The sequence below is a fragment of the Rhincodon typus genome, chromosome 23 (genome assembly GCF_021869965.1).
Source record: "Rhincodon typus isolate 14 chromosome 23, sRhiTyp1.1, whole genome shotgun sequence".
NCBI lineage: Eukaryota > Metazoa > Chordata > Chondrichthyes > Orectolobiformes > Rhincodontidae > Rhincodon > Rhincodon typus.
Genome location: NC_063354.1, coordinates 27,755,656 through 27,772,099, shown reverse-complemented (window position 1 = coordinate 27,772,099; position 16,444 = coordinate 27,755,656). Strand labels below are relative to the sequence as shown.

Here is a 16,444-nt window from a genome sequence, read left to right as displayed (position 1 = left end):
AGGTGGGAAGGCAACTTAATAAAGCCAAGGTGGTGGCATTCCAGAACGCTGCATCCTCCTACCTCTGCCATGCTTGGCTTTCCCACCCAGTTGCCAATGGAGGCTCTTAAGTAGTCAATTGTGACCACTTAAGGATCACAAAAGGGCCTATTCCTGTCTGGACTGCAATTATCTGAACTCCAGTCAGGGTATGTAATAGTGCAATCCTGCAATACATGTTAGGAAGATCCAGAACTCCTAGTCAAAAAGTGTGTGAGAAGCCAATTTTTAACAATCATTTTGAAAGTCCAAAGAGTGGCTAAGTTTTTAAACATCTAAAATGTAAATTAATGCATAAATCTACAAAATCTGGACAATTTAGGTGTGATATTAGATCACTCAAAAACTACCCACTTGCACCATGTTGAAATCTCAGTTAAAACAGAACTAAGCCTTATCTTACAAACATGTAGTAGAGTAAACTCCGTTTCCTGGGCCTGACCAATAGAAACCTGGTTGTGATTTTAAATGCCCTGTCCAACCAGCAGAAAGACAATGCTTAAAGGGTGAAAATTTTAAAATATGTGGTGGAGTATATGAATAACACGTAAAAGTCGTGATTGATGGAGATTATAAATAGCTAAGTGGTAGAGTTGCGAGGAAATGCTATAAATTGAGCAGCAGCTGAGGCTCATGGTTCACCTGATAGGAAATGACATTTGAAGATTCATAAGACCATAAGATATAGTAGCAGAATTAAGCCATTCAGCCCATTGAGTTGGCTCCATGTTCGATCACGGCTGATATGTTTCTTGAGACCATTCTGCTGTCATCTCCCTGTAACCCTTGACCCCTTTACTAATCAAGAACATATCTGTCTCTGTCTTAAATATATTCAATGATTTTGCCGCCACAGCCTTTTACGGCAATGAGTTCCACAGATCCACCATCATCTGGTTGAAGAAATTCCTCCTCATCTCAAGTCTAAAGGGTCGTCCCTTCACTCTGAGGCTGTGCCCTCCGGTATCAGTCTTTACTATGAGTGGAAACATCCTCACCACATCCATTCTGTCCAGGCCTCTCAGTATTTTGTAAGTTTCAATGGGATCCACCCTTATCCTTCTAAACTCCATCGAGTACAGACCCAGAGTCCTCAACTGTTCCCCATTTGACAAGCCCTTCATTCCAGGGATCATTCTTGTAAACCTCCTCTGGACCCCCTCCAACTTCAGCACATCCTTCCTTAGAAATGGGGCCCAAAACTGCTCACAGAGTTTCAAATGCAGTCTGACCAGAGCTTTATACAGCCTCAGCAGTACATCCCTGCTCTTGAATTCTAGCCTTCTTGAAATGAACGCTAATATTGCATTTGCCTTCCTATCTACCAAGTGAAGCTGCATATTAACCTTAAGAGAATCCTGAGCTCGAACTACAAAGTCCCTTTGCACTTCAGATTTCTGAAGCCTTCCTCCATTTAGAAAATAACATGCTTCTATTCTTCCTGCCAAAGTGCATAACATCACACTTTCCCACACTTTATTCCATCTACCATTTCTTTGCTCATTCTCCAAGCCTTTCAAAGTCCTTCTCGCAGCCTCCTCGCTTCCTTAACATTAACATTTCCTCCATCTATCTTTGCAGCATACACAAACTTAGCAACAATGCCATCAGGTCCTATATCCAGATCGTTAATGTATAATGTGAATAATTGTGGTCCCAACACTGACCCCTGCAGAACTCCACTAGTCACTGGCTGAAAAACCCCCCTTTGTCCCCACACTCTGCCTTCTACTAGTCAGCCAATCCTTTATCCATGCCAGTATCAGACACTGACCTTGACTGCTCACATAAGTCCATTGAATTTCTTGCAGTAATGCATCCAGATTTTTGAGGTTTGACTCCCAAGTCTCTTTTGCCAATCCTTTCTGAACATGTGGCTGGCAGTCTGCTTGGTCTCTCTCCCCCTCTCTTACAAACCCTCTCCTGCTTTCCACCTCTAGAATGTCCAAAAGGAGGTATGTACCATGCTTCAATGTTCTCTCAGGTCAAAATCACTTCCAGCTTGACTGCCAGTACTGGTTGCAACCACAATACATTTCTATTTTAAAAGATGAAAATTAGCTTTAAGCAGTGCAGAGTAGCTTTATTGGTGCCAACTAGTCATATTGGTCTCTTGCTGATGCATCTAGCAAGGCTTGTGGTGGCTGGACACTAAAATCAACCAAATAACCGGGCAGCATGAAGTCGATGTTCTAGCTGCATCAAAATTGCTTCCTGCACTGTTTTTGTTGCAAATGAATGTAGAAACCAAAGTTAATAATATTCAGACAGCAACATTCAATGAATGCAGGACAGTCAGTTGGATGCAGTCAATTTATCAAATCATTACTTTTTTTTATTCATTCATAGGATGTGGGCATCACTGGCTGAGCCAGCATTTATTGCCCATCTTTAATTGTCCAGAGAGCAGTTAAGAGTCAACCACCTTCCTGTGTGTCTGGAGTTACATGTAGGCCAGACTAGGAAGAATTGCAGTTTCCTTCTGTAAAGGACATCAGTGAACCAGATGGATTTTCTGACAATCAGCAACTGTTCATCAACCATGGTCATCATTAGACTCTCAATTCCAGATTCTTATTGAATTCACATTTGATCAACTGGCATAGCAGGAATTGAACCCAGGTCCCCAGGACATTACCTGAGTCTTCAGATTATAATGTTTAATGATAATACTCATATATTAAATTATTACTTCACTAAATGTTTTTGTAGGAATTGAAGAATCATATTTGTGTGATAGGGACATGATTAAATTATATAATTATTCAAATATAAAATTAAGTAACATTTCAATTATTTTTATGTCTGAAACAAATAAAGCACAAAAACATAGCCCACAACAGTGGAATTAATTATTTCATTTTCTGGAGCCTGAAAATTACTGTTACTGTACACAGCAATGATTTAAAGAGGAAACCCGATGAGGTAGGAGCCTGAAATTAGGAATACTGAATTTAGATATTGCAGTGACATCACAGATATATACATTTCACAATTAAAAGTATATTTGCAAAAACTTACATTATATCCCAGATGATGCAGGTACCATCATAACTTGCTGTTACACATTCTTGGTCATTTTTCTTAATTTTAATACATGACACAGTTGATGTGTGCTCCTTCAGACCTGCAGAAAACTTTTGGCTTTTTGGAAAAATTTCCCATATCCGTATCTGAAATTGGAAACGTAAAGATTGATTTAAAATGGGTAACTAGAATGATAATCAAATGGAGATGGCAAAGCAGAATCTACATAAGTGGATTGCAATGGAATACAGACATTACACATTCAATACAGTGGCATACAGAGTACAATGTTCCCCTTTCTGGAGGTGGTGAAAAGGAAAAATAATCAGATAAGTTGGCCTTGGAGGAAAAACTTGCTTCTTCACACCAACTCACTAATTACATCTGGGTAAGAGGATCCATGGGTTGGCCTCCTCAACCTGCCACTAATTAATACCATTAAGTGTTCAATAAATGGCCAGTTAATGATCTCAACTAATCACCTCTCTGATCGCCTTCGTCCTCACAGTCGAGAAATGGGGCTCGTTTCCAGATTGCAAAACCATGGTAACCAGGTTTTTGGGAGGGACCTCCAATATCCCCAATAAGAAGCAATTGAGGCATGAATTACGGTCAAAAGGGTAGCCTCTGGAAGCACTCTTGCCTTTGCCTCTGACCCCCGAACACCCCTCCAAGACCCCTCATTGGAAGCTTATATTAAGTACTTGCCTTGTAGCCATTGGCTTCCCCAAACAGTAGGCCTTAACTGACAGACTTGACGACTCAGAAGCACAGCCTCTGGTTGAGCTTCATCATCATCATCATCAGTGTCTAGGTCTGTGAGTCATTGAGTATCTCATTCATGCTTGCCTGTCAGTTCTTCATAAGCTGATTGGTGGGTGATTGGATAGTTTTTTTGGCATTCTGGTGGTGTGTTTATCACCACCTAATAATATGCCTGCCCCACATTTTAAATAAAATTTGGGAAATTTTCACTAACAATGTGTAGATTTTGCAGAATGTAGAGGTTACATGCAGAGGAATGAAAGGCTGTAACTTGCAATCATTGGGATATCATGTGGACCACAACTGCTGTTCGCAAATGCTGTTGCATCAATTGCAGTGCCAAAAGGGGTTCTTGTGACGCTGTGGTAGTATAGCCAGAAGACCTGGGTTCAAGTTCCATCTGTTCCAATGATGAGTCATAACACATCTGAACATGATGAATAAAAATACCAATTGTAGTGTCAGTAATGGCAAGGTAAACAAAGTAAGTAGAAATACCTTATGCACAGCCATCTAGCTGGCACTTTGGTTTCTACATAAAAAAGAGTAACTTCAACTACATGTACAACATAGATAACAACACAAGTGGATCAATTTAAGGAATGTTGAAATTACATAACTTAAATGACCAGTTTTTACATTGGAGCTGACACAGCATGAGTACAGAATCAGACTCTTCTTTACAGAAATCAAACAGGTTTATAAGAAAAATAATTCTAGATTAATTGGTTCAGCTGAGAATAGGAGAAGGGAGGATCCAGGGACAAGCAGCAGCACTTAAAGACAGAAGGACAGGTGATGTATTGCACCTGCAGAAAGGGAAAACTCCTGGACACCAGGAGTTTGAGGGCAAACATGTTTGCAACAATTATCTGTGGGTTTAGAAACTTTGGCTCAGATTCATTGAACTGGAGACCAGGCTGCAGAAACATCAGGAGAGTGAATGTTGTGGACACTTGGTACCAGAAGGCGGTCACATCTCTATTGCAGGGTCTTCTGATTTAGTTAATAGTCAGGGACAAGAGGGTCTTGATCGCAAGTGAAGAAGGTAAGGGGTTTGAGAAAATTCAAATTCAGCCTTTGCAATTGTGTGACAGTTTGAGGTGCTTATAACCTTTATGGACAAAAGTTGGGATCATAGGGTAGATTAACAAACTGATCATCACACCATGGTACAGCAGGACATTCAAGTGGAGGGACTAAGTAGGACTGTAGCAGTAGTAAAGAACAGTTTAGTCAGCGGGGATTGAGACAGTTCTCTGCAAACAAGAGAGAACATTTAGCTGGCTGTGTTTTCTGCTCAGTGGGAGGGTTTGCAACATATTTTCTGAGCTGGAGAAAAGCTTGTGGAGAGATGGGAGGATCCAATGGTTATGGTCCATATAGATACCAAAGACAGCTAGAACTAGGAAAGAGGTTCTGTTTAGGGAGTATAAGCAATTAGGAGTAATGTTTTCCAAAAAAAAAATAAAATTACAAAGAAAATAATTTCTGGATTATTGTTTGAACAATGAGTAAATTGCCACAGGCAAGTAGTATTATAGAGTTAAATGTGTGGCTCAAGGATTGTGGGAGAAATGGGTTATAATTCATTGGGAAGTGGCACCAATATGGGGCAAGTGGAAGATGTACCACCGGGATGGTCTTCATCTGAACAGTGGTGGTGCCACTGTTCGGGTAAGTCACATAACTATTGTGGTAGAGAGGGCTTCCAATTAAATTGTGGGAGTGAGAGATCAAGTATGGGAATATGTAACAAGTTAAGGAGAGAAAACTAATCAAGATAACAATGTGGCAAAAAGGACAGTGAAAATTAGAGCATACAAATTTAAGAGGGTGCCAGCAGATAAGGTCAGAGATCACAAAGATGGTAAAAAGGTTACTTGTTCTGTAGCTGACTGCATGTAGAATTTGTAACAAAATGGATGAATTGGCAGCTGAAACAGAAAGAAATATACATGAACTAATCATCAATAAAGAGATGAGAGAAGACAAAATTTGAGACTGAATATTTAAGAGTACATGACATTTCAGAAGCACAGGGAGCTAGAAAAATGTAGAGGGATAGCTCTGTTAATTAAAGATAGTATTATTACATTATAAGAATTGGCCTTAGTTGTAAAGAGCAAGATGTAGAATTGTTTGTGGAGGGATATGAAATGGCAAAGACATCAAGTAACTTGTCGGAATAGTTTATAGTGCCCTAGGAGCAAGAGAGAGGGCCCAAAGACAGTCACCACTACCTACAATAAAATGGGAGACAGGACAACCTGGAGACAGTAACCAGCACCTAAAAAGAATCAATATAGAGGAGGACCCTCTATTTCAGTAACAGCACGAGAGCGAGTCTGGAGAGAAACGCAGTGGTTTTGTTAGAGGCTCATCCTGAGCAATTCTGTGACACAGGACTCTGTGCTCTACAGGAGCACAGAGACGCGTACCTAGAAAAACGTCAACTGCACCCGGACGGCCATTAACTTGGTGAAGCTAATGGTCTGCCCAAAACCTGTTGGCCTTCCACTGCAAAGAGTTGACCTCGATTGAATATTGCAGACTGGCACATTCCAAGGTCCTTGAGGAGCTTGCGTGCTGAGAAGCTTGGGGCAGCTGCCACCAAGGCTCTGTAGGAAAGACCACAGTCTTTCTGCCAAAATATATTGATGGTCTGTTACATTTAGGATACCATAGTTGCCTTAATGGGAATGTAAACAGTTTCTTTTCATGATTAGGAAATGCCTTTTGTTGCAACAAGATTGAGGCTCAAATGGATAATGTCAAAATTCCACTGTATTTTCTGCAAATCGGTTCGCAACAAACAACTGCACCTCCCAGTCGCGAACCATTTCAACTCCCCCTCCCATTCCTCAGACGACATGTCCATCCTGGGCCTCCTGCAGTGCCACAACGATGCCACCCGAAGGTTGCAGGAACAGCAACTCATATTCCGCTTGGGAACCCTGCAGCCCAATGGTATCAATGTGGATTTCACAAGTTTCAAAATCTCCCCTCCCCCCACCGCATCCCAAAACCAGTCCAACTCGTCCCTGCCTCCCTAACCTGTTCTTCCTCCCACCTATCCCCTCCTCCCACCCCAAGCTGCACCTCCATCTCCTACCGACCAACCTCATCCCACCCCCTTGACCTGTCCGTCCTCCCTGGACTGACCTATCCCCTTCCTAACTCCCTACCTACACTCACCTTTCCTGGCCCCATCCCCGCCTCTTCGACCTGTTTGTTTCCTCTCCACCTATCCTCTCCTCTATCCCTCTTCTATCCGCCTCCCACTCTCTCCCTATTTATTTCAAAACCCCCTTCCCCTCCCCCTTTTCTGATGAAGGGTCTAGGCCCGAAACGTCAGCCTCTCTGCTCCTATGATGCTGCTTGGCCTGCTGTGTTCATCCAGCCCTGCACCTTGTTGTCTCTGTATGGACCTGTTTTGTGTTTGTTATATTTACTTATAGATAATTTATGAATGAAGTATAGTTCTGAAATGAAAAATAAAGCACGAGGGAGAGGGGATTCAGTAGTTTCGTAAAGAATGAAGAGAGAGTGGGATCAGCAACTTCTCAAACAGTGCAAGAATTCAGGGTCAGCAACTTCATAAAGAGAAAAGCAGACCTGCTCAAGAAAGCCATGGTGCCAGAGACTAAAACCAGCAGCAGTGAGCCCCTTCAACTTGTTTCACCTGTCAGAGCCACTATATGTCTTCACAGGGAAACAGGTCAACGTTGCTGACTGTTTCTTCATGTCTCTTTGACTAACCGAGTGACTTAAATCAGCAGATGTTATCACAGCTGAACAGCACAGTTAGGAAATTGAGCAGAATCTTATAGGAATCTGAGCAATGTGGATTAGGTGAGATTTGTGGCACAATCAGGTGAGAAATCCATTGAGGCCTGCATTGACATCTGGAAGAACTCACTGCATTTTTCATGTATTTGTCAAGTGGTGAGTTGCCAATTAAGGGGATTTTGGCTTGTTAAATGTCTTATTAACAATGCATTGCATCTCACTAATATTTAGCATTCCATCTTACCAAATCCACCAAACAAGCTAGATTTCGAGAAGTCTTGACATGAAGGTCAGAGTGAATACCTGGTGATTTCAGCTCGCCACTGGTTTTGTGGAGCCTCCACATTGCTCAGCACCAAACAGCATCAGGGCATGATCCGTGGCTCCAGCCACATGCACCCTTCATCCACGGACATTGATATCTGACATTTACCAACCCCATGCCACCATTATGGCACCTGCAGGATGCTTGGGAAGCACAGGCTTACATTGCAGTGTTCACCGGCAACTAGCACTGATAGGCTGCTGTAAGGGCACTTTCTTTGCAAGGAAAGGCACTGAAAGATTGAATAATTGATGTGGGTCTGGGATCTCAACAGAGCAGGCAGTCCCTTTTTGATGTAATGTCTTGTTCACTCATCCAGCATGGCACCTTAAGCAAGTTAGTGCAATTCCTGAGGCTGAATCTGAATGAATGATGGAAATGTTGGTCTTGTGGACTGCCACAAGAATGAGTCCATGGGCCTCAATTATTTATCACTGATATTAATCACTTGGAAGAGGGGACAGAGTGTAATGTTTCCAAATTTGCTGACAATACAAAAAAAGGTGGGAGGGCATATTGTGATAAGTACATAAGGAATCTGCAAACGGTAGAGATAGATTGAGTGAGCGGGCAGAATTTTGGCAGATCGAGTTTAATGTAGGTAAGTGTGAGGTCATGCACTCTGGTTGGAAGAATTAAAAACCAGACCATTATTTAAACAGAAAGATTCCAAAGAAGTGCAGTGCAAAGGAATCGGGGTTCTCCTGCACATGAAACACAAAAAACTAGCATGCAAGTGTGCCAACAAATAAGAAGGCAAATGCAATTTTGGTATTTAATGCTAGGGGTTTGGAGTTTTAAAACACAGAAATCTTCTTACAATTGTACAGGTTATCAATGAGGCTGCACCTGGAGTGCTGTGTCCAAGTATTTAAGAAAGGATGTATAGGTATTGGATTCATGAGGCTGATTCCTGGGATGAAGGGGTTGACTTATCAAGAATGATCAAACAGGTTAGTCCTTTATTCAATGGAGCTGACAAGAATGACGAGCAGAGATAGTAGGAACTGCAGATGCTGGAGAATCTGAGATAACAAGTTGTAGAACTGGATGAACACAGCAAGCCAAGCAGTATCAGAGGAGCAGGAAGGCTGACGTTTCGGGCCTAGGCCCTTCTTCAGAAATGGCGAGCAATTTTACTGAAAAACACAAGATTCTGAGGGAGCTTGACAGGGTAGATGTTGAGAAGATGTTTTCATAAATGAGGGAAATCTTGAACTAAGGGACATAGATTGTTGACTTGCTCGCCGAACTGGCTTGTTCTCACTCAGACATTTTGTCACCGTGCTAGGTGACATCATCAGTAGAGCCTCCAATGAAGCGATGTTATTCTACTCCGCTTGGAATTTATACTGTCCGGTCCGTTATGATGAGTAGTGTCATTTCAGGTTTTGACATGTATGGGTTTGTACATGGGGTCCAATTCTAGATGTTTGTTGATTGCAAATGTGATGGCATGACGAACTCGCCTTAATATAGGTACACTCGGACAATGAAGGCCACCAGTTTAACTGGGACAAGTTAACCATAGTAGTCCAAGCCAAACATAGGCACGCATGGGAATTCCTAGAAGCATGGTTCTCTATCCGTAATGCAATCAACAAACATCTAGAATTGGACCCCATATACAAACCCACACAGATCAAAACCGGAAATGACACTATGCACCATAACAGACCAGACAGTGCAAATTACAAGCGGAGTAGAATAACATTGCTTCACCAGAGACTCCACTGATGATGTCACCTAGCATGGTGTCAAAACGTCTGAACGAGAACAAGCCAGTTCGACGAGCAAGTCAACAACCTCACCCACAACCCGAGCTACAGATCTTTGCCAAAACTTTAAACTAAGGGACATAGTTACAGAATATTCCCCTTATTCTGTACTATATCCCATAGTTTAAAGTTTTGGCCATAATTATATGGTTCATTCATTTAGATTCTGAGCAATAGTGATCTCCAAGTTCTTGATGGATTTGGGCCATGATGGCGTGGGGAATTTGGCAATGATGATGAAGGCTATTAATGTTCCAAAGAGATTTCTGGACTCTTTCTTGTTGAAGAAGCTCATAGCTTTGCATTTGCATGGCACAAACATTACCTGTCACTTATCAGATCAAGCCTGAACACTCTTCAAGACTTGTTGCATGTGGGTATAGACTGATTCAGTCTTCAGGAATAACAACTGGGATGTTGTCAGTACATGTAGCCTTTTCTGGATCCAGTGTGGTCAGCTGGCCCTTCACATTAGGTAAAGTGAATTTGTTTTATTCAATCATGGAATTTGGGCATTGCTAGGTCAGCATTTATTGCCCGTCCCTAGTTGCCCTTGAGAAGATGATGGTGAGTTGCCTCTTGAACTGCTGCAGTCCATTTTCCAGTGGTCCCACAATGCCTTTAAGGAGTAAGTTCCAGGACTTTGACGCAGTGACATCGAAGGAACAGTGATATATTTCCAAGTTGGATAGTAAGAGGCTTGGAGGGGAATTGCAAGTGGTGGTGTTCCCAGGGATCTGCTGCTCTTGTCCTTCAAGGTGGAAGGTTGTGGATTTGGGAAGTGCTGTCTAAGGAGACTCGGGGAATTTCTGTAGTGCATCTTGTAGATGGGACATACTGCTACTAATGAGCATCAATGGTACAGAGAGTGAATATTTGTGGATGAGGTACCAATCAAGCAGGCTGCTTTGCCCTGGATGGTGTCAAGCTTCTTAAGTGTGTTGGAGTGACACTCATCTAGAGAAGTATGGAGTGTTCCATCACACTTCTGACGTGTGCTTTGCAGATGTATTGGCTTTGGGGAGTTGGGACGTGAGTTACTTGCTGCAGGAATTATATCCTCTGACCTGCTTTTCTAGCCATTGTTTTTGAAAGGCTAGCCAAGTTCAGTTTCTAGTCAGTAGTAACCCCCTATGATGTTGATATTGGGGGATGCAGTGATGATAATGGCATTTAATGTAAAGGACAATGGTTAGACTCTCTTGTTGGAGATAATCATTCTGGCATTGTGTGGCATGAATATTGCTTGCTATTTTTCAGTCCAAGCTTGGATATTGTCCTAGTTTTGTTATATTTGGATATGGATTGCTTCAGTATTTGAGCAGTTGCCAATGGTGCTGAACATGGTGCAATTGTTGGCAAACATTCCCACTTCTGATCTTATGATAGAGGAAGGTCATTTATGAAGAAGCCGAAGGTGGTTGGGCATAGGATGTTAATCTGAGGAAGTCCTACAGAAATTCCTTAGAGCTGGGGTGACTGACCTCCAAAAAACTACAACCACCTTCTTTTATGCCAGGTATGACTCCAAGTAGTGGAGAGATTTCTCCCTGATTCCCATTAACTCTAGTTTTGCTCAGGATTCATGCTCAGTCAAATGCGACCTTGATGTTAAGGACTGTCACTCTCTTCTCCCCTCTTGAATTCAGCAATTTTGTCCATGCTAAGAGCAAGGTTGTAATGAGATCAGGACCTGAGTGGCCCTGGTGGAATCCAAACCAGATATCAGTGAGCAGGTTATTGTTAAGCAGCTACTGCTTGATAGTACTGTTGATGACACCTTCCATTACTTTAGATTGAGAGTAGACTGATGAGCTGATATTAGCCAGGTTGGACTTTTCCTGATTTTTACGTAAAGGACATACCTGGACAATATTTCATATTATCAGGTAGATGCTAGTGTTGTAGCTGTATTGAAAAAGCTTGGCTTGGGATGCAACAAGTTCAGGAGCATGTCTTCAATAGCTTTGCCAGTTGTTGTCAAGGTCAACAGCTTTTGCAGTATATAATGCATTCAGCTGTCTTTGATATCATGTGGAGTGAATCAAATTGACTGAAGATTGTCATCTATGATGTTAGGATTCTCTAGTGGAGGCCAAGATGGATCATCCACTTTGCACTTCTGACTGAAGATTGCTGCAAATGCTTCAGCCTTCCCTTTTGCACTGATGCGGTAGGCTCCCCTATTATTGTAGATGGGGATATTTTTTGAGCCTCTTCTAGTAGCTTGTTTATTTGTCCACCACCATTCACAACTGGATGTGGTAGAACTCCAGAGTTTAGATCTGATCTATTGGTTGCAGATTTGCTTGGCTCTATCACTTTCTGTTCATGGTGTTTGTCTCATTGTTGCTTCAACAGGACGACACCTCATTTTTTTAGGTATACTTGGTGCTGCTCCTAGCTTGCCCTCCATTGAACCAGGGTTGATCACTTGGCTTGATGATAATGGTAGAGTGCAAGATCTGCTGGACCATGAGGTTGGAGATCATGTTGGGGTATGATTCTGCTGCTGCTGATGGCCTACAGACCTCATAGATGTCCAGTCTTGGGTTGCTAGATCTTTTCAAAGTCTATCCCATTTAGCACGGTGAATGTTCCACACAGCACGATGTAATGTACTGACCCAGTCTTGGTGATAGATATTGAAGTCCCCTAATATAAGTACATTCTGTCCCTTTGCTACCCTCAATGCTTCTTCCAACTTAAGTTCAACATGAATGCAACGTGGTGCTGATTCACGAGTAGAAGGCAGGTAGTCAATGTAATCAGCAAGACATTTCATTGTCCATGACTGACTTTATCCCATGTAAATTCATGGTATCCAAAGTCAATATTTAGTGGTTCCAGGGCCATTCCATTCCAACTATATAGTACAATGCTGCCACTTCAAGTGGGTCTGCCCTGTTGTGGGACAGGACATACCCAGAAATGGAGGAGTTTGTAAAATGAGCTATAAAGTATAATTTGCTGAGTGCAATTATTGGAGGATATTGCTTGACTGGTTTGTGGAGCAGCTCTGTAGTGCCTTGATACAGCTGAGTGTCTTGATAGGCTGTTTCACAAAGCAGTTAAGTATCATTACATTGAAATCAACCATAGGCTAGATTAAGTAAATATAGCAAATTTCCTTCCCTAAAGTGCATCAAAGATTCTGAATAAACTGAAGGTCAATGGGAATTAGGGGTAAACTCTCTGCTGCCTGAATTCCTACCCAACAAAAAGGAACATGGTTGTGGTCATTGAAGGCTAATTATCTCAGCTCCAGAACATTGTTGTCAGAATTCCTCTAGGCAATGTCAACCAGTGACAACTCTAATAACAAATGGGTATAAACATCTTCCCTTGACATTCATCATCATTATCACCATCAAATTTCCCAGAACCAATGTTCTGTGGGGAAGTGGGCCACTATTCAGCAGAAAGTTAACTGGACCGGTCATATCAACATTGTGGCTACAAGAGCAGATCACCGGCTTGAATTCTGTAGTCAGTGACTCAGCAAAGTCTTTTGATTGTCTACAACATGCAAGTCAAGGGTGTGATGGAATACATTTCACTCCTCTGGATGACTGCAGTTCCACTAACATTCAGGGCAAAGCAGTCCAGTTGACCCCATCCAGCACCTTATGCATTCACTGTCTCTGCCAACGAGCAATGCAGTTGCAGTGTGTACCATTTACAAGGTGCACTGCAGCATGTTTTCTTTGACAACTCATTTTATTACCTAGAAGAACAAGGCAAACAGGTACATGAGAATGTGGTCACATGACAGTTCCCCTTCAAGTCACACACTATCCTAACTTAGAAATGTATCACAGTTCCTTCATTGTCAGTGAGTTAAAATCCTGCAACTCCATGTTCAACATCAATCTGAGGATACCTTCATCACATGGACTTCAAGAGGTCAAGACAATAACTCACCAACAATGTGGGATGGGCAATAAATACTAGGCGAGGAGTGCCCATTTCCCATGAAAAAATGGAAAAAAATCCTTCCCCATTCCTCACATTTCCTTTTACAGTCTGTCTCCTGATTAATCTTCCAATTTTCCTCCATCTTTCAGTGATTTGTGGGACCGATGGCAGGCTATTTTAAATTGACTGACTAGATGGTTACTCTGACATTTTCTTTGCAATATAGAGAATATCCTATTGCAGCGTAAAATATCTAGTCTGTACAAATACTTTAAGTGCCACATAATAAACTTGTTAACCCATGGGATTAAAGAGACAGGGGGAGATACACACAAAATTAGCTAACAGACAGAAAGTATATGGTGGTGAACATTTTCTTTCAGATTGGAGGGAAGTATATAGTTGTGTCCATCAGGGTCACTGTTCTTGATATTTATAATTGCTTTGGATTAGGGTTTGAAAGATATAACTTCAAAGTCTGCAGTAAATTATTGACTTGTACATGTAATAAACCATGAGATGGATTCAAATACATTTTGAGTGGACACACTGCAGGTGAGTGGTAATGACAAATTTAAGGGGAATTTAGATAAATATATGAGAGAGAGGGAATTAAGATGATGAAGTTAGATTAGGAAGGATGGGAAGAGGTTAACTGGGCTAGTAACATGAATGACGGAATTCAGGTGAAGAAACCAGGGAATCTGGGATTATGCTGCTTACAGTAGGGAAAGTTATGGGGAGATTTAATACAGTTGTTCAAAATTATTGATGGTTTGATAGGGCAATTAAGGCAAAACCACTTCAATGATATAAGAGCTAATTGGTCACCAGAGGTGATAGATAATTGACCAAAAAGAAAAATAAAAATTTCATGCAACAGATTGTTATGATTTTGAATTCACTGTGTGAAAGGTCGGGGTGAAGGAAGTTCCTACAACTACTTCCAACAGAGAACAAATACTTGAAAAGGAGAAAAAAAGACAGGGCCAGGGGAGGACAACAGGGGAGTGGACTAAATGGACAGCTCTTTCATAGAGCTGATATAGGCACAATGAGTAGTCTGGCCTCCTGCTGTATTGTAAACTTCAACATCTGTTGCTGAGCCATTCTGTACCAAAAATACAGAAGGCAGAGAGATAACAGTTTTAAGAAGTCAACCAATATCACCACAGAGCAATATTTCAGTATCATGTAGAACCACCGTGATCAGAGCTCATATCGTGATTATGATAGTGAATGCAGAAAAATATTATAAAGGTTTTTTTTCCATATATTAGACTGTGTTGTGTTGTACATACCTGTCCTTCACCACCTCCACTGATTATTTTCTTGCAGTCATTAGTGGCAGCAATCGCAGTGACACCATCATGATGAGCATTATTGATTGTATACATTAATCTGCCAGTCTCTGGTGTAAAAGCACGAATCTTCCCATCATTCCAAGCTATGGAAATTTCAGATCGGGAAATGGTTCACAAAATAAAGTGAAATATGTCGAATAAAGAATGATGAAATTTTAATGGTTTTATAATTTGAATAAATGCTATTACATACCACTGATAATACTTTTCCCATCACACATAAATTCAATGGCATTGCAAGTCATGTTTGGCACAGAGATTCGCAGGAGTTCTTTATTGGTGGGTGTATGCCAGATTCGTATTTCAGCCTTAGAGCATGTTCCAAACAAGTCTGAGGTTCCACTGCATTTGAAACAAATAGATACTAATCAAGAAAGCCTTTTCTCAAGATTTCTCTTCGATATGTTTTGCAAAAAACCATAATGAATTAAGGTAAATTCCTGAAGATTTCCTTTGGCTTGTTTGTACTGCTGTGGCCTCCATAGTGACTGACTGAAACTTCCAGATATTGGCTGATAGAAGGACACAACATTTCTTTCATATTTAGTATCATCAATGAATCTTCCTCTACCAACATATTATGGTGGTGACACAGCGGTTAGAATGCATCCTCTCTGCGCCAGGGACCTGGGTTCAATTCCAGCCTCGATCGACTGCCTGTGTGGAGTTTGCACGTTCTCCCCGTGTCTGCATGGGTTTCCTCCGTCTGTTCCAGTTTCCTCCCAAAGTTCAAAGATGTGCAGGTTAGGTGTGTTGGCTATGTTAAAATGCCTTGTAGTGTCCAGGGATGTGCAAGCTAGGTGGATTAGCCATGGTAAATACAGGGTTGGGTCTGGGTAGGATGCTCTTTGGAGGGTGAGTGCAGACTTGATGGGCTGGATGGCCTCTATCTGCATTGTAGGGATTCTGTGATTCAATGGGATTACAATTGACCAGAAACTGAACTAAACTATCCATTTAAATATTCTGCTTACAACAGCAGGTCAGAGACTGCAGTATATAACAGACCTCCTCATTCCTCAGTGCCTGGCCATCATGAGCAAGGTAAAAGGCAGGAGTGTGATGGAATACTGTTCACTTGTATAGATGGCTGCAGCTCCAACAACACTCAAGAAGTTTGGTACTGTTCAGAAAAAAAAAACCTGCTTGCTTGATTGACACACTATCCATCACATTTTACATTCACTCCCTCCATCGCCAATGCTGTGCAGCAGCAGCGTGTACCATCTACAAATTGTACTGCAGTAACTCACCAAGGATGCTCTGACTCTCTTTGCAGACCCATGACCTCTACCAGCTAAATGTGCAAGGCGGCAGATATGTGGGAACACAAGCACCTGCAAGTTCCACTCTAAGCCACACACAACCCTGACCCGAAACAATATTACCTTTCCTTCACTGTCATTGGGTCAAAATCCTGGAAGTCCCTCCCTATC

General features: G+C 41.7%; 1 protein-coding gene across 1 annotated transcript in view; it reads right to left on the bottom strand.

Annotated features, from left to right (window-relative positions):
* Positions 1–16,444, bottom strand: part of cfap52 (cilia and flagella associated protein 52) — a 75,679-nt gene that overhangs the window by 33,168 nt on the left and 26,067 nt on the right. The window contains exons 9-11 of the mRNA XM_048610940.1: positions 15,202–15,350; positions 14,946–15,091; positions 3,061–3,212 (exon numbers count right to left, since the gene is read on the bottom strand). Coding sequence (XP_048466897.1) covers positions 3,061–3,212; positions 14,946–15,091; positions 15,202–15,350 — 447 coding nt within the window. The remainder of the gene's footprint in view (positions 1–3,060; positions 3,213–14,945; positions 15,092–15,201; positions 15,351–16,444) is intronic.